Source organism: Rhinichthys klamathensis, unplaced genomic scaffold (genome assembly GCF_029890125.1).
Source record: "Rhinichthys klamathensis goyatoka isolate OS25496 unplaced genomic scaffold, OSU_Roscu_1.1 h1tg000639l_1, whole genome shotgun sequence".
Lineage (NCBI taxonomy): Eukaryota > Metazoa > Chordata > Actinopteri > Cypriniformes > Leuciscidae > Rhinichthys > Rhinichthys klamathensis.
The window spans coordinates 86956-113389 of record NW_026607085.1 but is presented as its reverse complement, the minus strand read 5'-3'; the positions used below and the strand labels follow the sequence as shown (position 1 = coordinate 113389).

Below are 26434 nucleotides of genomic sequence, written 5' to 3'. Positions count from 1 at the left end.
ATATATACATAAATAAAAGTGAAAATAAATAAAAGTGGAAATAAATAAATCCATAAATAAAAAAATAAATAAATGTGGGAAAATATATAATTATACATAAATAGGGAAATAAAAGTATAAATAGTCATTTTTTTTATTTATTTTTTTACATTGCTTCGCGTATTTATTTATTTAATCATTTTTAATTTTTATAGGTTTGGTCCTCCATACACAGGTGTCCCTTGTCTTGTCATTAGTCTTGTGTGAATTTAAGCCCTCATGTATGCCTTGTGACTTTTTCAAGTATTATTTCCCTGTAACCACTGTGGTAAGCATCATGTCCATGTTTATGGTTTTCATGGAGTTCATGTCATGCCTTTGTTTTATGTTTGATCACGTTTTGTAAATAAACTGCACTTGGGTTCACTACAAACTTGCCTTCAGTGGACATCATTGTTACAATTGGTTTGCAAGGTAACATTGACAGTTGACTACAATAAATTGATTATTACACAGTTTATCATTACATATTTTATCATGTTAACAATTAAAAAATATACAAAAGTAAAATAAATAATTCAATTTGAAATAAAGTATTTTAAAAGGGAAAATCTGACTTGACAATTGTGTGTTCAGTGACACTTACCTCTGCAGCCTCTAGAGGAGAAACCGAAGAATCCCATTCGACAAGTGTCACATGACACCCCCAATACACCTGTTCGACACATGCACTGTCCTGTGACTGGATGACATGCTGAAGAGGAGGAGCCAATGGGATTGCAGTTGCACCTATAGAAAAGAAAAAGAGAATGCAGAATTTATGCAATTTAGTCTATAGGCCGATAAACAGGCAGACAGACATACATGCAGACAGGCTGATAGACATGCAGACAGAAAGGTTGATAGACATGCAGACAGACAGGCAGACAGCCAGACAGACATATCCCAAAACTTACATCTCACAGCCCAAGCCTGGCTGCAGGTTGAAGTAGCCAGATTCGCACTGTCCACAGTCTCTTCCGGTCACATGACTCAGGCAAACACAATTTCCTGTGTCCGGATGGCAGTCATTCAGGGAACCTGATGTCCCAGCCATGTTACAGGCACAAGCTGAGAAACAGAAGTTTACAACCTTACGATGCAAGATACACAAAAAGTTATGCCACCAATTTGTTTTATGAGTTACAAAAATTCTCACCCACATAATGATGAATGTTGTATAGATCATGCACAAAATGTTTTTTTAATGTCTTCATTCTAATGAGGCATGCAACAAAGTTTTTGAAGGATAAAATGCTTGATGTTGCTGAACATCTCAAAAACAATTTAATATCAGTTTTGAAGTCTCAAAGCACCACTGAGTTCTATAGTTTTTATACAGAGCTAATGGTACTTTCTGTCTCCTACTCCTTTGAGTTTACTTTTTTACATTTGCATTAAGGCACTATGCAGTATATTTATTAAGCCATTGGCTGATTTTCACATTGTAGGTCATTTCAGATTACACTGTCCTTATGGGACAAAGTAGGCAAAAGCTCTTGATACACATTAATACTTCCTGTAGTGACTATACACACCCGAAATCAACAATCAAATGTCTTCATTGTGTGCCACATTCATGTTTTAGATGACACTCACGTTTGCACTTTCGCTCTGGATTGAGGTCCTTGGCCAAAGCGTTGCCGTAGTAACCTGATCTGCATTTTTCACAATGGTCCCCAGTCGTATGTCCAAGGCATTTCAGACAGCGTCCAGTCATGTGATCGCACACGCCCACAGCATTGGGATCCACGTTCCCATTACACTCGCACATCACACACAGTTGCACTGTGCCACCCCAGCCCAGAGGGTTTCCATAGTAACCATCTTCACACAATTCACACCGTACACCTGGGAATCCATTAAAATCCATTTATTGTTGCTCTTTGTGTTTGTGCTTTGGATAGAAGCATCTGCTAAATGACTAAATGTACATTTATTTACAGTGAGTGCATAATGTACTTCAACAACGAATGTATTTACTTATTAATGCTGAACTGAGTATTTGTGATGAATTATGCAAATAGCACATAAACTGACTGCAACTGACCCCTTTGGCCTGTCGGACAGTTGGTACAAACCACGTCCCCCGTCTCTGTCACCTGGGCGCAGGTGGTGCGATCTGGACAAGGACAAGGTAAGCAGTCGCCTGAGCTGTCAGTCAGTGCATTGCCATAGTAACCATCTTCACAACGCTCACAATAACGGCCGGTGGTGAAGTCTGTGCAGTCACACACACCTGCAATAAAATACACACAAAGATAGCTTATACAACAAAAATATGGTCCTCTTTTGATGAGAAGCGCATATATTCAATCATCAGATTCACTGAGCCTTGCACACGAACACACTGAAACTGCATGAATACAATAAGTTTCTACAAAAGCAAACAAACTCAAACGGCTTTCTGGCTCACCGCAGAAACACCAGGGTGTGAGCATCACGTATCAATTTATCAGCTCAGACAAGCAGTTCAACGCTGCCAGTGTCAGCACAAAAACAAGCCAAAATATGCCATTGGGCAAAACACTCGGCTCCATTTGGATTCTGTCCACATGCCCTGACAGTTTTCACAGAGACACACAAGTGGAGATTTACTAAACACACATGCTTAATAAAGAAGAATACACATGATATAAGTAATACAAATTAATAAATATAAAACATAAAAAATAAATAAATTCTACACCTTAGAAAATAATAGTATTATAAATATATATATATATATATATATATTTTTTTTTTACAAACAATATATACAATTATAAATACTTTTTGTATAATTTTATCATAAAAAATACGATAAATATTTAAAAATTATATTAAATCTTTTATTTATTTTATTTATACACACCCCTCCACTGTTAAGAAAAAACAGTGCACTACCCATCTAAAACAGCAGATGGCAATATACCATTACATATAAAGTGTGTGAGTGTGTGAGAGAGAAAGAGAGTGATGTGACCAGTCTGTAACTATGCAGCTTGAGTGTATTTGCTCTAAAACCACATTACTGAAGCTATAAGACTGTCCAAACGTATCTGCCTTCAAAAGCTTATGATTATTTATGATTCAGTAGTAAGAACTCAATTCAAATCATTTATGATTATTTATTCTTTTTACCAATAAGAAAAACAAAGTTCAAACAAAATCTCCAGATACATGTTCTTCTATCTATCAGATTATTCGACTTTTATATGTAGTATATTCATGTTAAAAGAACCTCATTCTTGACCTTTTTGTGTATGAAATATGTAGAGGACATGAGATGAATAGTAAAGCAGCTTCCTGAAGGACTAAAACCCAGAAAGATCAAAGAAAATAACACCATAAATAACAGACTCTAACACTCTTAACATGCATTCCAGGGAAAACCTCTAAAACGACTGAACTGAATATCAGCCCTAACGCTGGAGTTCTCTATTGTATTGAGACAGTTCAGAGACAAATCACGACAAAAACAGAAAGAAATCAATGATAAAAAGTTAGCGTTAAAGAAGTTCTATGCAAAAGATACCTTCAGAAACGTGCTAATAAATGATTTAGACATGCAGATGGTTGAATAAAAGCACACTATTCTGAGCAGTGTAAATTGATGGTGAAAAACAACTCGGTCTGTCTGTCAGTGAGGTCGTGTGGAGATACTGGGCTGGCTCTCTGTGTGATGGCTAATTTACACCTATCAATCGGGTAATCACATCATTATCATTTAAGGACAAAGACTTCAGACTCCTGCTGTCCCTCAAAATCACTAAATGCCACTGAGAGATTTTGCCAGGTTAACACTAATAGATTTAATAAGGTTTCACTGAGAGAGATAGTTGGGTGTCTTAGAGCAACGAGAGAAGATAGAAATAACCCAGAGGGAAAATGTATTGCTCAGTTGCTTTTTCTAATCTCAGGAGACTTAGTTGTGATTCTTCTATATCTCTATATATCTCTATTTAGTATCAACAGTGTTTCAGATATTTCTCCTAAAATTCCTTAGGAGAAATAAAAGTAGACAAAAGAGACCTGAGAAATTATCTGAAACAGAAGATCTCTTTATTGCCTTGCTGCAATCTCTTTCAAAACTCCATTATAGGAATATTTTATTGCCCAGAAGTTGCTCTTTCTAAGCTCATGAGACAGTTGTGATTCTCATATATCTCTCATTTTAATATCAACAGTGTCGTAGATGTTTCTTCTAAAATGCCTTGAGAGAAATAACAGTAATGAGACCTGAGAAAGTTCTGGGAGAAAAGAGTCCAAAATGAGAAAGGGCTATGAGAAACATGGGAGATCTCTATGCTGTAATCTCTTTCAAGACGCCATTATAAAAATGTTTTATTGCTTAGAGATTGCTCTTTCTTTCTTTCTCTTTCTTTCTCTCTTTTTCTTTCCCTCTCTCTTTTTTTGTGATTAGATTTGGGGTTTTTCACTTTTAATGGACAGGATAGTATGCAGGGGACATTGGGAAAGGCAAGAAGGGAACAGGAGCAGGAAAGGACCTTTAGCTGGGACTTGAACTCATGCATGCTGTCAAGGGTTACTAGTTTAAATGTATCTTCAATGGCAATGCATGTTGTGTTTGTGTGGATGAATGAGATTGAGACTACTCAGAAGGAAGAAAAATCAAAAATTAGATCTATTTAACATCTCAAATATTTCTCCTAGACAGGAATATACTTTAACATCAAATGGAGACTTCTGCTCGAGTCTCCTGCTTCTCACACTGTCTCTTGAGACAAAAAACTCCAACACTCTCACATTTGTCTCCTTTAAAGCTTCAGAAGAGACCTCAACAACATCACACACTGTGACCAATGTGTGTTGTAATAACAGTAATAAAATGTAAAAGGAAAACATATTTTTGACCAATATAAAAAAGAATAATGCTAATGTGCTATATTTGTGAATAAAGTATATGAATTGTACACACTGTATGTACACACACACACACACACACACATATACACACATTTAAGTCTATACACACACACACACACACACACACACACACACACACACACACACACACACACACACACACACACACACACACACACACACACACACACACACACACACACACACACACACACACACACACACACACGCACATCTTGGAACACATACTGCCTTATAAGCCAGTGTACCATCATTGTGATATAAGAGATTTTGACTGCCGTTAATAGATCCAAATCAGAGACAGAGAAAAAAAGAGAAAAGAGCAAGAGGCAGAGAAGAACAGATAGATGGACTGAGAGATCAATAACGGGAACCAGTGTGTGATAACTTCAATGAAAAGCACCTTAGTTCATAAGGAAGTCTGGAGTCTTTAAAGAAAGACGGTAGGGGTGTCTGGGTTTTTGTTTTTTTGTCTGATTTTATAAGCAGCTGGGTTCGGCCATGTTCCTCTTCCTCTGTTTATTTGTTCTGCTGAATTAGATTTAGAAGGCATTTTATTTTCAGTCTTTGGGAGGTCTGGGAACACAGTGTGTGTGCGTAAGCATATGTGTCTGTGTCGGTCTGACCAGGAGGAAACAAAATGAACTCGGTCTTACTAAAAGAACCACCGCTCCATATATCACTTCACCAAGACAAACTTGAACTATCACAAAGATCAATACCACTCTCTTACACAACAAAACAGAGGACACACAGCAACAACACAACACAATGCAGAGCAATTTTTTTTGTACACTGCTATGTCTGGGACAAAAAGCACCAAAACAAGAAAAATTTGGTCTTTTTATGAAGTCAGAAGACTTGGATTACAGTACACAACATGGACCATATTTATGATACTTTTATGGTGATTTAGCATCCTTTTTTTCCTATTTATTTATTTCTCCATTTATTTTAATTGCATGGAAAATATTGTGTGTTTTTTATGGTCTTATGGAAGAAAGAATGTGAGGATGAGAAATGATCTTTCTTTTTGAGTGAACTAAATGTAAGATTTTCAAACAATATATTCAAACTCATTAACTGAGACAACATTAAAGATTTTTTTTTGTGTGTGTGTGACCAAATTCACATTTCAGTTGTGTTGTCACCTCAGTCATGTTGCAATCCAAAGGCAACAGGTTGATGGAAAATTTTGGACCAGATTCATTCAAATCATAACTGAGCGCTTGATGATGACATGACATTCCTGTCAGCATTGCAACTGTGATGAGAATGTGTGCAATACAGCTGAAATGATTAATCACATGATGTTTTTCAGCACAAAGAGCCAGTTACACCTGGTCACAAAGGTATAAAGAGAGAGACAGGAGGGAGAACGGGAAGGTGAGAGAGGTTACATTTAATTCTGTTTGAGTGTAAAAGAAATGCTTGCTACCATCTGTCTGTCGGCCTCGGCGGATGTTAAAGTTGCCCTTATGGTAATATGAGACAGATGTGGCAGCTATTGACTGGCAGACCAAAAAATGTCCCCACAAGGACTTCGGAAATTGGCATCTTTGTGGGGACAGTTTGTCCCCATAATGTAGGGTTTACCAGGACACACACACACACACACACAGAGAGAGAGAGAGAGAGAGAGAGAGAGAGAGAGAGAGAGAGAGAGAGAGAGAGAGAGAGAGAGAGAGAGAGAGAGAGAGAGAGAGAGAGAGAGAGAGAGAGAGAGAGAGAGAGAGAGAGAGAGAGAGAGAGAGAGAGAGAGAGAGAGAGAAACAACCACTTCCCTGTGCACAGATCAAAAGCTTCTGGCTTGGAAATTGCATTCATTTGCATTTTGAACCAAAAGTCTTAAACTGCTTCACGACTGATAGTGATATATCAGTGATATCAGTTTAACATTCTCTCACAGAGAGTCCATATTTATTGGCTTATCAATCAAGATTAATCAAGTTGATGTTACATTATGTTCAATTAATGGTCACAAAAGAGGCCAGGTTCATTTTATATTCAAATCAGAATCCTAAATGTGCACAGACTCATCTGTGCTGCTATGCAAAACAGGATGATATCATGGCCAGAGGTCTGCTGGGATTATCATATCAATGTCTTTATTTGAAATCTTGCATTTCTTCAGGCAAGTTTATTCCCAGCACCTGACATTTGTACCTTTCTTCTTTCTGAATTATTCACTTCTTCAGGGAGGCTAAATGTCAGAACCTCCACATGGGCCCTTCCTGACTCTTTGAGAGGGGTGAAAGAATGAGAGTAACAATAAAGGCGTCCCTCTCTTTCCAAAAACAGAGGCATGAAAAGGACCCATCCCTGCGGCTGTCCTTTGGGAAAAGGGCGCTCTAGACCCCCGGTACCTGTCGGACTACATCAGTCATAACGCGGTCGAGCTCTTTAGAATATTTATTACAGTTTGGTCTACATACTTTATAGAGCTAATAAGACTGTAGCATTTTCATTTAGGAGGCTCCAGATGGTTAGCCAGATACTTTTTTTGTTGCTTAATTAAGAAAAAACATTTATTTAAGAGTTTTGTATGTCTTCATGTATGCTTTGTTTTACCATTTACTGTTTTGTCTTAAGCAATCTTATAGACACCATTCAAAAATTTGGGGTCAGTAATTTTTTTTTGTTTTAAATTATTTTTAATTAATTGTTTTATTCAGAAAGGAAACATTAAATTGATTGAAAAGTCATTAAAGACATTTATAAGGTTACAAAAGATTATATTTCAAGCAAATGTGGTTCTTCTGAACTTTCTATTAAAAAAAATGAAAACTATTCCTTCAATCTTTCACTTGAAGATGTGTGCTCACTATTTTGAAAAATAGACTGCACATTTTCTATGACAAACACAGTTGTCTTTTCTCACTACATAATATCTTCCAGTTATTTTCCCTTGACCTTTCATTATCTTTTTTTCACCTCCTTTTATAAGGTATGCTTCACTATAGGATCAATGACAGTAGGGACAGAGAGAGAAAAATTCAGAATAGAACATTTAAAAAAAACAGCCATTTAAAGGTGCTATATGTATTTTTTAGCGGCCTATCGGTGATGTTTCAGATTGCAACCAATTTTTACAAGAGCGCTCGTGCTCTTGCGCGTGCTCGAACACAAGAGCGAGCACTCATGGTACACGGACACACTGAGACTTTCAACACACCGGAGAAAGCATCACACAACATGCTGGAAACTCATGTAAACTCCCACTGCAACGTTACAATAATAGGCTACTTTTATCAGCTTGACGTTGAACTAATGCTCCATGCTCGTACCATGATAACGTTACATTGACTGCATTTAGCCGACATGTGGTGTTATCTAGCATAAGGCATTTCACTAACTATTCGTGTATCTTTCACAATCAGCAATGTCAACATAGGTGAATGTATAATATGATAACGAAAACGGTTAGTGAAGACTGAACAATTTCAGTGTAACAGTAAGATCGTAGGAAGTAACATTACTGTACTGAACGTGTCTGGAAATGTGTATTATAAACAATATGATAGTAGTGGGATGAGTGACGTTAGACAGTAGATCTAGTCCATAAAATAAAAGTCACATCCTAAAGCACCTACTTTTTGTTATCCTGGAACAGTCTTTTGTATTAATTTCATGTCTTATGTATAGGCTTGGGCGGTAATACGGTAATATCGTATACCGCGGGATCTAAAAATAGCAACGGTATCAGTTTCAATATCGTCATACCGTCATAAAAAAAATCCAATGCACTTATATAGGAGACAAGGATTAAATATTAAATATAATTTATTTAATGGCTAAAAATGCTTATGTGTGGTTGTCATCACGTGACAGTGTGGAGGAGAAAGAGTGGGGGAGAGAGGGGGAAAGATGGCAAGTTGCGCACCGAGTGACCTGGTCTCGAAGAAGAACACGACTTCTGCAGTTTGGCAGGGATGGGCATTTCAAGCAAAAATAATATTTGAAGATCGCCTGGTATTATTTGATTATTATTCGAAAATCGCACCCCTCCACCATATGCACACACACATGCATGTAGGCTACACAGCTATACAGCGGAGCGGTGTGACACTTAAATAGGCTATAAGTAAAAAAAAAAACGTATTTCTTTTCATATTTATGTTTAATAATATAATGTTGTTATTTTTTTATTTCATCTATGTTGATTATATGAAAAGGAAACTGCATGAGATGAATAAGATAGGATGATAAGATGCCCAATATCGGAAAACATTTGGAATGGGTCAGACATGATTTTTGACCACTTATTACATTTTGTTTTCAATTCAATTCAAATTTATTTGTATAGCGCTTTTCACAATACATATTGTTTTAAAGCAGCTTTACAGAAAGTGCATTTCAGAAATGTACATAGAAGAATATAGTTAGTTAATCATCATGTATTAATTTAGGGCATAACATTTCGCCGGCGTCGAGTCGTCTCATCGCAGGTGTTGGGGCATCTGAAGTCTCCGTGAGAGGCTTTCGTTTTGTAGAAAGCCTTTCTTTAAAGTGAATTTCGTTTTGTATAAATTGTATCTTAATTTTAATCAATGTTTCATCAACGAATTGCCTGGAGTAATAAATAAAAGCATATATATTAGACAATATAAGCCGGACACGGAGGCACCGGCGCGTGAACTGGAGCGCGTCTCCTAAAAAAACGAAACTCAGCGTATAAGATAGATGCCTTAAATATCTGAGAAGTGTATATATATAGTAAGCTTGAAATGTCTACTTTTAAACAAAACAATTAAAAACTAAAAGAAATGGGCTGCTCTCTGTGTAGGCTAATTCATATGAAGTGTGCATTTCTCTCTATGCGCGTTCACTACTGCGAAGATGAGAGTCTGCATCGTAAACTTTATCTGTGCAGCCACTGACATAGAAAGTTTTTCATTAATAAACAATTCAAATGTTTCATGCATTATAATTACTTTTGCCGGTTCTTTGTGGCAAGCTTTATGCGTGCTTTGAGATGCAGAATAGGCAATATATTACGAAAACGCTCATTATGGTTTAGCATTCTCTCCTATATATATTTAAGTAATTTAATCAATATAAATATGTGATTAGACTAATGGCTTAAATCAACTACTACTAGTCAACTAGAAAAAAAAACCTTTAGTCGTGCACGGGCAGCCCTACTTCACATGTTTTCTAACCAGCATGTCACTGCGGGCGTTCTGAGCGCGCGACGCTGAGTGGACTGAGCACGCGGCGCGGGATCTTCAGAAATGCGCTCTCTGCTCTGGAGGAAATATTACCACTCCGCTCGCATGCTCTGGTGTGAGACAATGTGCATCTTCTCCTGTTGTCTGAGAGTTGATTGACAGCTTTTAGATGCATTATTGGCATCGCCACCCTCTGGTTGAACGTGTCACCACCGCATCAGAACGGAAAACATGGGGATTTTTTTTAGACAATAATCCCACAACCTATTCCATATTCTATAATAAAATCAAATATTCGAAAATTGTGACTCATCCCTGCTCAAACCAACAGTTTGGTGATGCCTTCTGAGCCTTATGTCATAATTTTGAATTATCACGCGGTAATACCGTATACCGCGGTAAAATAGGGAGGAGGTTTGACGGTATCAAAATTTGGATACCGCCCAAGCCTTGTATGTTGTAGTTTACCTTGCTATTTCATTACAGTTTACCATTATTTCAGCATATCTGAAAACTTGTAATTTATCACAATAAAAATAGCGGAGGTCTCTCCATAATTCAAACGCTCTGCCGATGTTGATCCGTGTTTTCGTCCCAAGTCGATCCGATTCACGTTTGGCCTGACGAGCTTCAGCAGATACATTTTTGTTTTGTTTTTTATGTTTATGTGGAGTTTGTGTTGTGCTGGAGGCAGGTCGTTTTTGGGTGTTATCAGACTCCATGTCGTCAGCCGCAGTGCCGTCGCATAGACTGTATATAAAAAGGAGAGAGGCTCGGGAGCGCGCATGCACGTCACATCCGATGGATTTCGCAGAAAATCCGACCTGGAGACTTCAAATAGAAATAGGAATACTGGCCTTCAGAGGTAATAGCAAAACCCGACAAGTGGATCATTGTAATGTTTGATTACAACCCCTTCACACACAGGCAATAAAAAAAGGATTCATTTTAGAAGAAAAGTTACAGCACCTTTAAATGTATGACTAACCATTATAAAACACATTTTAAAACACATTTGAACACTGCACATCGTATAACATGTGGATCTAAGAATATATCTAAGTCTGAGGTGACCATTCAACTCTCTTTGTACAAGCGTGTGGGACTCTGTGTGGTTTTTCTTCTTTGTTTGCTGGTTTTAATTAAGTACATTTTCAGACAAACATCCTTTGCTAGGAAAAATAGATGGATGTTATTTTTATATGGTGTTTTATGCAGTATAAAGTAATTAATTGTTTTTGCTATATTTACTGATCTAAAACAAATGCACATCTACTTCGCAAAGGATGCAGAGAGAAAGAAAATTAAAAAGACACAATGGACTAGGGTGAGATATGAATGCTATTACACTCTGTGACTGTTCCAGACAGTTAATATACATTTATATGAAAACCCCGTTCTCAGAAACCTACTCTTTTTCTGCTGCTCTCTCTGTTCTTTCCCTCATTTTCCCAAGACAAATACAAGCCCTCTCCGCCTAATTTTATGGATGGGATCCCTTAAATTAACACGGTCAGGAAAAGCACTCAAGAAAGAGACCAGAAAACACACGCACGCAAAATATATGTGCATCCGAAGGACATATGCTTGACTTCATTAGCCTTGCAGCACAACACTGTGCCACAGTTCCATTTTTCCACCACAAATATTAACATTTTACAATCTGTTGTATTGCTCGCAGGAAAATAGAAATGACACAAACGGGTAGACTTTAAATATATCACAATTACAAAGCACCACTGGTTTCAGCCCGAAGAGGCGAGCTTCCCTCCTCTCTTATCTCTGACCAAACAAACAACACATGTGCTAAGTGACAAGACTAATAACCAATTAACAGCCAATTACAATTACCGTGAGAAACACCCTCTCACTTGGAAATAATAAATCAAAGGGGCGTGGCCTGTCAGCGAACTAACCATTTCTGAAGCGGGAATGAAATCAAATCAATGCTCAAAGGACTAACAAAACAAAATTAGGCTTACTAATAGGAAATTAGATTAAAACACACTGAGTTTTTGGTGCAGAGAAAAGTGAAGAGTGACGTATGCATATGCTAATAATGATAAGCGTGCTGCTTTTCAGCGGGGACCCCATGCGGGCCTAGTTCTATTTACGAACCTGGAAAATATTTAAGCAGCTAAATGGCAATGAACAGCACCCGCTGTGACTTGGGCAAAATCTGCTTTGAAGTTAAACAGGTTCATAAATAAATAAAAGGAGTGGGCTCCTCCTTTTCTCCTGGGAGTTGGAGATTTCCTGTGCATACTTTCGTTCGATCTTTTGCCCCCCTTGATCTCCTATTGCTTTGATTCCCTAGTTCCTTCTTCCTTCCATTCCCTCCCTTTTTCTCGCATACTCTCACTCTGCTTCAACCTTTTGCCTACCTCAAGTGGTAGATAAAGTCATGTCTGACATTAATTTGTAATGTTAAAGACTTGTACCAAACTAATCACACATTACGCTCATAATAAGAACGATGGAGGTTTAATTTGCCGCATATTAAGAGAGTGAAATTACTCATCAGTGTGAAAGAGAGACAGACAAAGAGAGAGAGAGAAAGAAAGATGGGAGGACAAACGTTCAAATCCATGCCAGGAGTCGTCGCTGAAAGGAGACAGACACAAATAAACACTCTTTGTTGTGCAATCGACATTACAATTAATTAGTCGGTGGCTGGCTCGCAGGTCTAATAGAGGAAAGAGTAGCGAGCGTGAACTCTATCTACCCCGTACAGAAAGACAGCCTGCCATTCTGCTAATAGGGTCACGGAAAGAACAAGAGGAGGAATGAAAAAGTGAGAGAGGAACAAGGGGAAGCAATACAGAAAATGACAGGAACAAGAAGAGGATTGTAAGAGGAACATTTGAGTGATTGTGCTGGAGGTATAAAAATTTGTTTGGAAGCCTATAGTCAGAGACAGTATAAGCAGACCACTTAAATGAATGGGAGAAATTGTAGCGGTCTATATGGTGGCTGTAGGAATAGAAGTTCTATCTTTAAGATAAAAGATCAAATCATATTTTTTTGATAGATGGATTACCTCTTTTTTTATCTAGAAGAGATATGAGCTGTACTTGTACGTCTATTACACAACCATTCAAAAGTTTGAAATTTGAAACACTTAAGACATTGTTTTTGAAATGCGTCCTTCTGTTCATCAAATGTAGCATTTAATTAATCAAAATACAATCAAAAACATGTTTACAGTTTAAAATTATTACTGTTTAAAATAAATGTTTTCTATTTTTAGATATTTAAAAATTATAGTCACTTCAGTTCAAAAGTTTTGGGTCAGTAAGTTTTTGTTTGTTTGTTTGTTTGACAGAAAGAAAGAAATTAATACTTTTATTTAGCAAGGATGCATTCAATTGTTTAAAAGTGACAGTAAAAGCATTTATAATGTTAAAAAAGATTTCTATTTCAAATAAATGCTTTCCTTTTGAATTTTCGAATAAAAAATATTTTAAAACATTAGGCAGCACATTTTTTCAACATTGATGATAATAAGAAATGTTATGTAATGGAGTAATGGCTGCTTGCCATCCCAGCAATAAATTGCAGTTTTAAATATATTAAAATATTACTGTACTTTTGATCAGTTAAAAGCAGCCTTGGTGAGTAAAAGATACTTGTTATATACGTTATATATGATATAGATGCATGTGTTATATAATCCTTAAAATCCTTCTAATGTGCTGATTTGGTATTCAAGAGTCTTCTCTTATTATTAGCACATTTTAAAATGGTTGTTCTGCTTAATGAACTGTGGAAACAGCAGAACCATGTCTTTTTTACTTGTTAAAGTAGTAATTACACATTCATTTCTTGTAAGTCACTGTATATTTTCAAATTAAATTTCGGTTTATAAATGGCCCAACACAAACACATTTTTCTCACGTCATTATATTGTTTTTATGAGAGATGAAGGCTATTCCGTACACAAGAACAAAGCAAACACGATCTAACCAGCACAGTGACAGAAGTGTACATGAGAGTTTGTAGTTTGAGAAAGAGACCCCTGGTGCTTGAAGCTTCATTGAACAGCACACACTAACACCAGCTTTATCTGCCACAGTCAAAAGAAGATGCTGCTGGCCTTTAGGAAGAGCTACAAGAAAAAGCCACATCTGACACTTGCATGATAAATCATAGGAAATTAGTATCCTGGATGAATAAGTGCCAGTTTCTTTAAAAAGAAAAATCCTAATTACTGCTTTTTAATAGTTAGTTAGGTGATAGTTAAGTTTAGCTATTGGGTAGGAATTAGGTAGGATTAAGGGGTGTAGAATATGGTCATGCTCATGCAGAATAATTCATTAATATGTGCTTCATAAGTACTAATAAACAGCTAATATCCTAGCTAATAACCGACTAGTTAATAGTGAGAATTGGACCCTAAATTATAGTGTTACCCATACTTTTGTATAAATTGAATCAATAATAAATTGTAAATGTGTTCAGCATTCTGCAACAAAATATTTTCAGATTTTCTAGACTATTTTAAGTCGTAAAGTGAGCTACTGGTATCTACATAGAAAATATCTGCTCAGAGGCGATACCAAGCTGGCTGCCACAACTGACTTGGATTCAAGGAACATTGTTATGATGGGGAAACGGTATGTATCATTTGAAGACATCATGCATGGAAGCTGTGTACAGACTGCATGCTAATAAACAAACACACTCCCAACCTGTCTCAGGATGGCAGGTCCCATGTTGATTGCAGTTGCAAGGTATACATGGGGAGAAGGGTCCACCATTAGGAGTCTCCCTGGTGAATCCAGGAGCACAGAGTTCACAGAACAGCCCTGTGAATCCTGTGGGACAAGTACACACCTCCACCCATGGAGCATGTGGAACCACATCAGGCTGGTAGGTTGTCTGGTCTGCAGATTCAAGGGTTACCCTGGAGAGTTGAGAGGTGTCTGAAAACAAGAAAAGCATATACATTACCTACAATATTTGTACAACCTACTAACAAATAAATACACACACTACCATTAAAAAATTTGGGGTCAGAAATATTTTTGTAAAGAAATTGAGTCATTTATTCAGCAAGGAATTAAATTGATCAAAAGTGACAGTATTTTTTCTTTACATTGTAACAACAACAACAACAACAACAAATTGAAATAAATGTTTTTTTTTTTTAAACTTTCTATTCATCAAAGATCCATGAAGTAATGTATCATGGTTTTCAACATTTTTAATAATAAAACTGTTTCTTGAGCACCAAATCAGATCATATCAGAATGATTTCTGAAGGATCATGTGACACTGAAGACTGGAGTAATGATGCTGAAAATTCAACTTTTCCATCACAAGAATAAATTACATTGTAATATATATATATTTTTAATAATATATTTAATTATTAATATAAATATTTCATTATTAATATTAACCCTTTGATGCGCAAGCTATGGATACCCCCTCTAATGCACAACATGGGTCTAAAAAGACCCGTATTCATTTCCTATGTTATTTCATGCATGGCTCGGCATTTTTTTGTTTCACCTTTTGAAATCACTTTATTTGAGCATTTTCTATTTCATGATCTATAAATTTCATGATTTATGAATATTCAAAATATCTTGTTTTCAATTATCACAAATTCATATTTTAATATTTCCTAGGTTTTGTGTAAATACATCAAGTTTACACACATGGGTCTAAAATGACCCATCTATGCAAACGTGATAAAACAAAAGAATAAAGAAAACTTTTTGTTAAAATAACCATTGTCACAGTTGTTTAGATCAACACATTTACTGTAACACTTGAAATATGTTTATTGGCCACTTTGTCACGCATAACACACATATAACCGATAACACTGAAATTGAACTGTAGTGTAGTGCAACTGTAGGGGGGATCTCCCCGCCACCAATGTGCAGCATCCACCCGGATGATGCGACAGCAGCCATAGTGCACCAGAACGCCACCACACGACAGCTTATGTGACCGATAGCATTGATTTATGACCACAAATAAAAATTAATATGGAGGTACTGCCCAGGTAAGGTTTCTGCCCAACAGCACCAATATAATACTTGTATATATAACTTTCTATCGCAACTTTTATTTTGTTGACCTAGCTAACATTAGATAAAATAAAATATGTCGACCGCAAGCTAGCTAATAGTATTGGACATGTTTCTCTTTTGCACTAGTAATGGATTTTAAGGTCAAGGTAACCTTAGCCTAAACGTTCAAATTTTAGGCTATATCTAGATGTCTTTCACAAAATATCAAATATTTTCTGTGACAAAAAATGTATTAAATAAAACTTACATGCATGAAATATACAAAAGCAGCCGTGTTGAATTTTGAAATGTGTGGCAGGTGAATAGTTTTCTGCAGTAAATATATTTATACTATTTATAAATATCAAAGGTTCCTATATGGGTCATTTTTGACCCATGTGTGTAAAATTGATGTAGAAATACAAAAACCGTGTTTGTTTATAAAGTAAGAAAGGGAAAATAAAAATAATGATTTGTGGAAATCAAAAACAAGATATTTAATGAATACCTGGATTAATAAATGATAAAATATATTTATTTCAAATATTCAGCAAAGAAACATGAATACGGGTCTTTTTAGACCCATGTTGCGCATTAGAAGGGTAGTGAAACAAAAACGATTTTTATTCGAAAAGTAAGAAAGGAAAAATTTAAATAAGGATTTGTAATGATCTAAAACAAGTTAATTGAGGAATACCTGGAATACTGAATGATGAAATTAATTTCTTGCAAAGATATAGAAAATGAAAACTCAGTCGGGTCTATTTAGACCCATGTTGTGCATCAAAGGGTTAAATGAACAATATAACTGTCACAAGCTGTGGCTGTATTAAAGCGCACGACGAAGGAGATATCCAAACAATAAACTGGAGAATCAACAAGGAGAAACATACCACATACCCGTAAGGTTAACTAAAGCATGACAAAGAATAGACAGAAACTGAGGGCTTACAGTATATACATGCAACTAATTAACTGATTACAAGAAAACAAACTCAGACATGAACAGAACAGGGTAACCAAACTAGAAACAAACATAACCCTGACATATGTTTTGCTGTAATTTTGAAGTCTTTCAAAAAATATAAACAAATCTTACCTCAAATGGTTATAGTGTAAATAAATAAATAAAATAAAAGGAAATGAAATAATCATGCTTCCAATCCTTGGGGCACAAAGAAGTGCCATAACAGTAAAATGTATTGAGAAATGTATTGAGATGTATTGAGTTTTTTTAGTAATAAGAATAGTGCATCAACCATTATCAGTAAAGTGCTCGTGGAAGAGTTGTGTTTTTTTCCCCTCTGAAGGTAAAGAAGGTTTTAGCCGTTCTGATGGATTTGGGAAGAGCATTGCACAATGAAGCTACACTGAATGTGAAATCACGGTGTCCCGTCCACTTGTAATTGCCCTCACGATGTAGCTTGCATAGCCTGCCTGCTAAAGCTCCCCTCTGCCTCTCTCTCACCTTTGCTTACACACAGACTGACATCAGGACCACTGGGTGCAAGCAGATAGAATCTTTGATCACTGTATGAATAAATGAACAAGGAATGAATTAATCAATAAGGGCTGAGTGGGGAGAGGTGGAATATGGTGAAGGTGAGTGGGTCTTTGTTTCTCTCAGGGATCCAATGCCGCCTAATAAATAGTGATAGAGGGAGGCTGTACACAGATCAAGATTCTCTTACCTGAACTCTCTCCTTCTCCAGGGTCTCAGAGTCCCATCATCTTAACTTTCATATCAGGACATGGCCAGGAAGAACAATGTTTTTTTGAGAGATACCGGCAGTTGTACTTGCGTGTTCATATACAGACAAACTGATTATCATGTGCACATTGTAGAAGAAAGGGAGAGCAGTTCAAACACCTGCACTTATTTCAGCACACCAGTTTCTAAGAATCAATAAGAAGACCTGCCAGTGCAGGACGTGGTAGAGGAATAATTATGCTCTTTGGTAAGCTGTAATTTACTTCTTTTGATGAAGAAAACAGACGAGAGAGAGACAGAGAGTATGAGTGAGAGAAAATATATTCACAGTGTTCCTCCGTAGAATCATACAAAATCAAACTGTTTGTCTCAGACTCAAATATTGCAGCATTCATTCTTAATGTATTTGTAAGTGCAGCTTGGCAGGTATATTATGCAGTTTAGGTTCCTCTTATAGTAATTTTCTCTTCTTTTTTTTTACAGCTCCTTACTTTTTGCTGAGGGAAGATGTCTGCTGCTTTCTGTTCTGCTCCAGTCTAAAAATTGGACTTCAAAATGTTTAACTTATGTAAATGGGAGTTTTATTGTGTCTGTTTTAATTTTGTATGTGATATTTATTTATTAAATCTATAGAAGTTAAAAATGTAGGCACTATATTGATATTTAGAATTATTTTATATATAAATTATTTCATTTATTCATTCATTTAGAATTATATTTAATAAATCACTATCACAATCATTACACAGGAGCAATGTTAAATGCAATACACTCATGACATTGCTTTTCATTAGCTACCGTTGTAAATTTTCCAGAATGAAAAGCAAACCCATCATTACATTATTTTTTCTATGTCGATCTTTTGATCTGTTCAAAACAATATATGGTGATTGACATTTTGAAAAATAAAACGATGAATTCATGCCACAATGAAGAACATTCACACCTATAATTCACTCAGCTATACTGTGTATTCCACTATGTGATGCTTTCTACTTGGCACGTTGATTAAGCACATCACTGCACATCTCTCAATGAAGCCCTTTTTTCAATTCAATCTAAACAGCACAGAAATCATGTCACAATGAATGCCATCACTAAATAATCACAGGCCAGGAAAGAATTGGCAGGGGCATGGCCAAAGTTAAAGGCTCCTCTCAATCGCTGTGAATACAGTACAGTCCATACTACCAATATAATACTTCCTTTCGCTGTTTTAAATCAATTTCTTTTAGTCTGCAATTGATTGCATTTCAGTGCCAGTCTTTTCCTTATATATTTGCATAAATGTGCACACATATATAAACAATGACTTACAGTTCTGGCCCCCTGCATTGCTGATGTGTAGAGCAGTTAGATTGTAAAGCATTCGGAGAAACTCAAATGAGGCTATAGATGGAATTACGTCCTTCTCTGTTAACCTGGAAACCAGAAAGCAGAAACATAATAGTTAGAAACGTGACTGTGTCTGCTACGATAACTAGTGTTTATCTAGAGAAAACATTGTCCCTTAGACTTTATTTTACGTAAAAACCGAGGCTCTTCATTAAGGCACACCAGGTCTAGTCAATTTAAGTCAATGCAATTAGGAATGTCTCTGTATGAATGAATGAATCATGGGAACATTTTTATCCATTTTCTTGTCACTCTGGTAGGACAGTACTTGTCAAAACAATAAATGCAAAGGAAAAAGCTGCCATGAACAAAAAACCTTCAGGTTAGCCTTCCAAGTAAAACCACAATTTTTTTGTATTTTTTATTCATGTTATTCACACAATTAGAATTTAAAAAAAAAGACTTGATAATAAGCCATGTGGTCTCAATGGACAAATGTTTCAGTCTGCCATGGAAACTGAAATTCCTCCGAAAACACAAAAGAACACCTATTTTTAGCAATCCCTATAGCATAGCCCTGTTTCCACCTGGTATTAAGATGCTTTTAGTTGGTGACCAATTCACAAGTTGTCAGCACTAAATGGAAACGGTGGAAAAGGATGTACTATTGCTGTAATATCTAGCATTTAGCAGTGAAGGTGCTTACACTTCCATTAGAACAACCACATACATATTTCTATATATTATATATCTAAACATGTAGTGCAGTCCTGTGATAAATCAATGATAAATACATTGTTTCTTCATTTTGTGCCTAAAATTACAGCTAAAACTTGAAAACATTGCAGCTTGAATACTAATAATCTGGCCACGTGTAAGTGAATAGTGGGGAATAACACACACACACACACACACGGACACACACACACACGGACACACACACACGGACACACACACACACACGGACACACACGGACACACACACACACACGGACACACACAGACACACACACACACACACACACACACACACACACACACACACACACACACACACACACACACACACACACACACACACACACACACACACACACACACACACACACACACACACACACACACACACACACACACACACACACACACCTGAGAGTGAAGGTGTTGATGGGTGTCTTCTCCAGTGGGGAATAAGGATCCTGTTTAGAGTACAAATCAGTAGAAACCAATATTCCAGAGCCCCCCAGCAACACGGTCACACTTCTGGGCAAGAGTTCCTCCAGCTCAGCTGTAAATGTCACGCTAAGGGTCCGTCCGTAACTTAACAACATGTTCCCCAGATATTTATCTGCAATATAAAGATAAAACATTTTAAAAATGCCAATGCATATTCCAATTTGTATATGACCATTGTGTGATTAAGCAAACATGAGTGTAAGTTATCTGGTAGCAACAGCTGGGCTGTGAATTGTGTTAAGTGGTTTGCTCAAGGGCAGCACAGAATTTTCTGGAACACAAACTCACAACCTACAGATTACCAGCACATTACACCAGCTACTGAGCTGAAACAACCCGATTACCAAAGATAAACACCGTGACGGATGACAACTGTAAAAATATAATAGGTGGAAAAAAAATTCTGTTCACATAAGGAAGTGGATTGTTCTTCTGGTTTAGAGAAAAAAAGAAGGTTGGATCTCACTGATCTCATGGTGTCTGTACATCTCTATATGCAAGAGAGTGTAAGAGGACGATCTTAATTGCCACTCATATCCTCCTGCCTCATTAAAGAGCTTTAACAAGACTTCAAAGAACCCCATGCTGTGCTATATATATATATATATATATACTGTATATAAACAAACACGCAGAGAGAGAGAGAGAGAGAGAGAGAGAAATGACAAAATTTCTGCTTTTATTAACCTACTGTTAGGCCTAAATCCCTAAACTTTTGAAACTCATAGTCATCTCCATTGAATAAATCTGTATTCTAAAAAAAGCCAGACTGGATGTTAAGTAGCTGGCACATTCGAATCCTTAAATGCATACCTCGGGTCTATAGTGACCTGTGACGTCATTCACTACCCTCCTCCTTAATCATTTTTTAAAGTTAGACATCAACCTTCTTAGTATTCTTCAAGCAATTCATTATAAATATAAACAATAATTTAATAAAATAATGCCTGTTTTCCCATTCATTTTTTTTGTAAAAGTTGTATAGGGTCACTAACGGCTCGAGGTGTGTAACAGTGTAGGTATATTTTTTTCTGCACAACAATAATTTAATCTTTGATGACTGAATAAGTCCAATTCAACAAGGTGGCAATGACTAAAACACAATGAAGTGAAGTTTCACTCATAGTTACTGCAGGCAGAAAACAAAAAGAATGGGAAGTATCATCAGCAAAACTTGAAATGGCTCAGTGATTTACTGCAGAGCAAGTACTGAACACAATTAAATATTAGTGTCACTGTCACTTGATGGTGGATCTGATGAAGAAGATCAGAATACTGATTTTGAAGATGTTGAAAATGAGCGGTGACGGGGACAGTGATGATGGTATAAAACATCTGCTCAAACTGCACCCTTCCAAGCTACAAAAGGTAACAATATGCTTTATTTTATTCTTCTGTAATTGTTACTCTAATATCAGGAGAGTTTTAAATTATCGCGACAGTTAGAGATCCATCCGTGTTAGATGTGGGTCATTCTACAGAATTGGTGCAAACTACTGTCCAGCTGTCAGGTTGTAGCAGGCTGCTGAAGACGAGGACACGGAACTTGCGATATAGGTATTTATTTACAAACTTAACTTCCATGAACAGACAAAAACAAAGGGAAAGGAACTCCAGGACTTCAAAACATACAACCATACACGGACGACGACCAACAAACACTGAGGGAAAACACAGGGCTTAAATGAACAGGGACTAATGGGATGATTAACAGAAAACAGGTGCAGGGAATTTCTAATCAGACATGGCGGGAAAACTAACAGGACTGAACCAAAAGTCACAAAAGACGGGGGAAACAAGATCTCAAGACAGAACTAAAACACATTGAAATCGTGACAGTACCCCCCCCTCTCCGAAGGCGCGACCTCGCGCCGTACAACATCCAAAGGGGTGGGAGGGTGGGCGCCCTGGAGGCTGACGAGGGCATGGTGATGCAGGGACAGGAAGCCTCCAGGGCGGAGCTGGTAGCTTGGGGAACCGGGGTGGAACCGGCTGTGGACGTGGCCATGGCGGAGCTGGATGTGGGCGTGGCCACGGCGGAGCTGGACGTGGGCGTGGCCACGGCGGAGCTGGACGTGGGCGTGGCCAGGGCGGAGCAGGACGTGGGCGTGGCCAGGGCTGAGCAGACGAACCCTTGGGCGTCCAGGGCGGAGCTGTCGGACCCTCGGGCGTCCAGGGCTGAGCTGTCGGACCCTCGGGCGTCCAGGGCGGAGCTGTCGGACCCTCGGGCGTCCAGGGCTGACCTGTTGAACCCTCGGACGTCCAGGGCGGTGCTGTCGGACCCTCGGGCGTCCAGGGCGGAGCTGTCGGACCCTCGGGCGTCCAGGGCGGAGCTGTCGGACCCTCGGACGTCCAGGGCGGTGACGACCCTTCGGACGGCCACGGTGGTGAAGACCCTTCAGGCGGCCACGGTGGTGAAGACCCTTCAGGCGGCCACGGTGGTGAAGGCCCTTCAGGCGGCCACGGTGGTGAAGGCCCTTCAGGCGGCCACGGTGGTGAAGGCCCTTCAGGCGGCCACGGTGGTGAAGGCCCTTCAGGCGGCCAGGGCGGTGAAGTCCCTTCGGGTGGGCGCCCCCCCAAAATTTTAATGGGAAACTTGACAGGACAGGGGGGAACCGGCAGCAACGAGAGTCTTGGGCTGGGCAGGACCAGCAGTGACGAGGACTTTGAACTAAGCAGGACCAGTGGCAAAGGAAACTCTGGGCTAGACAGGACTGGCGCAGGATCAGCGGGCTCTGGCGCAGGATCAGCGGGCTCTGGCGCAGGATCAGCGGGCTCTGGCGCAGGATCAGCGGGCTCTGGCGCAGGATCAGCGGGCTCTGGCGCAGGATCAGCGGGCTCTGGCGCAGGATCAGCGGGCTCAGGCTCTGGCGGGCAGGCGACGGGCTCAGGCTCTGGCGGGCAGGCGACGGGCTCAGGCTCTGGCGGGCAGGCTCGGATTGGCTGGACGGAACCAGCGGTGCAGGCTTGGCTGGGCTGGACGGAACCAGCGGTGAGGGCTTGACTGGACTGGACGGAACCAGCGGTGCGGGCTTGACTGGGCTGGACGGAACCAGCGGTGAGGGCTTGGCTGGGCTGGACGGAACCAGCGGTGCGGGCTTGGCTGGGCTGGACGGAACCAGCGGTGAGGGCTTGGCTGGGCTGGACGGAACCAGCGGTGAAGGAAACTCTGGCACTTCTGGACCGATGAGAGGAGGAAGATCGGTGAAGTCATCAACCTCGTAATTAAACTTAACTACGCAGGGAAGCTCAGGCTCGATGTCTCCCACGGTCAAAGTTGAGCCGCTCAACCAAAGGGCATGGTCTAGGTATTGAGCCAGGGAAAAGTGAATCTTCCCACCTGGCAAACAAGACCGGATAGGTTCATTTAACCCTATCCTAAAAAAGTCCTTTAGAGCCACATCATTGAAGTCCACCAGCTGAGAGCGTTCACAAAACTCTCTTACATAATCCTCTATGGTGAGGTCTCCTTGGCGCAGGTTCAGGAGAAACAGAACTGCTGGATCCATACCGTCAGGTATCTGTTTCCTTTTTGTAAGGGTTGGTCGTTCTGTCAGGTTGTAGCAGGCTGCTGAAGACGAGGACACGGAACTTGCGATATAGGTATTTATTTACAAACTTAACTTCCATGAACAGACAAAAACAAAGGGAAAGGAACTCCAGGACTTCAAAACATACAACCATACACGGACGACGACCAACAAACACTGAGGGAAAACACAGGGCTTAAATGAACAGGGACTAATGGGATGATTAACAGAAAACAGGTGCAGGGAATTTCTAATCAGACATGGCGGGAAAACTAACAGGACTGAACCAAAAGTCACAAAAGACGGGGGAAACAAGATCTCAAGACAGAACTAAAACACATTGAAATCGTGACACCAGCAACCAAAAAACACATTTAAAAAGCATTTAAGTATTCAAATTTTAGATGTTTACTAAGATCCTTCTATTATCTATTGAATCCTACAATAATATTTAAAATATAAGTAAGCTTAATTTATATAAGATCATCATTTATTGGGTACTTTCAATTGGGAGGTGGCTATCCCGAACCCTCACCCCTAAATTTCAAAAATATTGAAATATTTTTTTTTACATTTTTTCCATTGTTGTTTTTAAAAATATCTTTTTGATTTCTTTTAAAAAGTAAAGTAAAAAAAAAACATTTATTTTATATTTTATTTTTAAATCATGAAACTTTATGTAAAAAAATGTGTCCCGCATTTTCATGTCACTACCAAAACAGTGTGTGTTTTAGTCCATAGGCTGAGACTGATTTTAACCACACCCCTACATTTTTGATCAGAAATATTATTGTGTGCCTCTCTTTCATAGCCTCTCTTTCATTATAGATAGGTACCATCATTTTGAGGGAAATATTCAAAAGTCTGAAAATCTGTGTGTAACTTTAAGGGAGGTCACTACCAAACACCTTTTTTCTGCAATTAAGCAAACTTTGTTGGGTGTAATTCCATAACATTTTGTTTGTATGTGTGTAGAACTGTTCAGAACAATGCTAGGTAACCATGTGCTGGTTATCATCTTTGAACTAGGCTCAAAAGTATCTTAAATTGTCACTACCGAAACAGTCACTACCGAAACATGTAGTGAAGTTTCGGTTGTGACATCATGTTGTTTTGAGTGTTATTCGATAAAATTTAGTTTTTGTGTGTGTACAACTATCCAGAACTGTGCTAGTTAACCATGTGATGGTTATCTTTGAACTAGGCTCAAAAGTATCTTAAATTGTCACTACCGAAACAGTCATGACCGAAACATGCCATCATTGTTTTGGTAGTGACAAAAGGGAACAAATAATCATTTATTTGGGGGAAATAAACAACATTTTTGTACAGTTATGCAAATCATTAGTATCTTAGCATGTTTTAGTATGCGAGTTAAAATTCTGTAATGTGATGTGGTCGCTACCAAAACATTACTGTCACTGTTTTGTCTAAAATAAAGTATACTGAATTATCAACTGAAGATGTTATTATAGTGTTTGGTTCAATGTATATTCAAACTAATGAATCCTTAACTTTGAAATCCATATGATTAACTTAATGCCTTTTACAAAGAAAGATTGGGTTCAAAATACAACAAATCTTATAAATTACACTTGAAATATTGTTAAAATTGTAATTGTTATTGATTTACCTGTGAAAACTTTTTTTAAAAATAGCAAAAAATATATTTACAAGGTAGATGTAAACAAAATATTAATAGGTTGTAGCGTCTGGACCAATCAGACACACACAAATTATTCATTATATTTAATGAATTATCCAGCAAACTCACTCTCCCAACAAAGGTCTGTTGAACTTTCCCCAAAACTAACATCACAAATGAAGCCTACCCACTGGCAGAACCTGGTGTCCTGTTGCAGGACACATTAAGACTGATAACAAGTTTTACGACCCCAAAGGAATTTCCAGAGAGTTGTGACTTGAGAAATGCATAAACATGTATCTAATTTTCCCATCTCATGATTTTCCTTTATGTTGTTTATGTTGGCGTATGTTTTCTTGTAAACTCTAATGGGTTAATGTTTCAGACTATGGTTAACCAAAATCATGTGTGGCATGTTTGGTCTCTATAAACTCCCATCTTCGTCCCCCATTTGTTAATTTACATTATATTTTGCTAACTTTATGACGCATTAGTATTATAAGAATCTTGAAGATTCTTTTCTTAAAGCTGCCGTCGGCAAATTTTTTTTGATCACATTCAGTGAAATCGACACTATAATCCGACAGAACAACATAAATAAAGTGGTTTTAGAAAAAAAACCAGAGCTTCTAACTCCACCTGGAGCGTGTTATTTGTTTTGCAAAAATCCACAGCTCCCGGATCATCGGGTCCAATCAGCGCAGGGGGGTGTGAGATCTGACTGTCAATCACAGATCGGGCACACGCCAGCCCTCACGCATGTTACAATCACATGCACACGCCTGAAGTTCGCGCAGTAACGAAGAGTGATGGCGGATGTATCTCGGTTTCAAAACACTAACAAATCAAGTAAGCTCATTTAGAGTATAAAT

General features: G+C 38.2%; 1 protein-coding gene across 1 annotated transcript in view; it reads right to left on the bottom strand.

Moving 5' to 3' along the window:
* Positions 1–26434, bottom strand: part of lamc3 (laminin, gamma 3) — a 112744-nt gene that overhangs the window by 11087 nt on the left and 75223 nt on the right. The window contains exons 9-15 of the mRNA XM_056241383.1: positions 20301–20499; positions 19134–19237; positions 14771–15004; positions 2069–2257; positions 1618–1869; positions 936–1089; positions 626–768 (exon numbers count right to left, since the gene is read on the bottom strand). Of these exons, the coding sequence (XP_056097358.1) occupies positions 626–768; positions 936–1089; positions 1618–1869; positions 2069–2257; positions 14771–15004; positions 19134–19237; positions 20301–20499 (1275 nt within the window). The remainder of the gene's footprint in view (positions 1–625; positions 769–935; positions 1090–1617; positions 1870–2068; positions 2258–14770; positions 15005–19133; positions 19238–20300; positions 20500–26434) is intronic.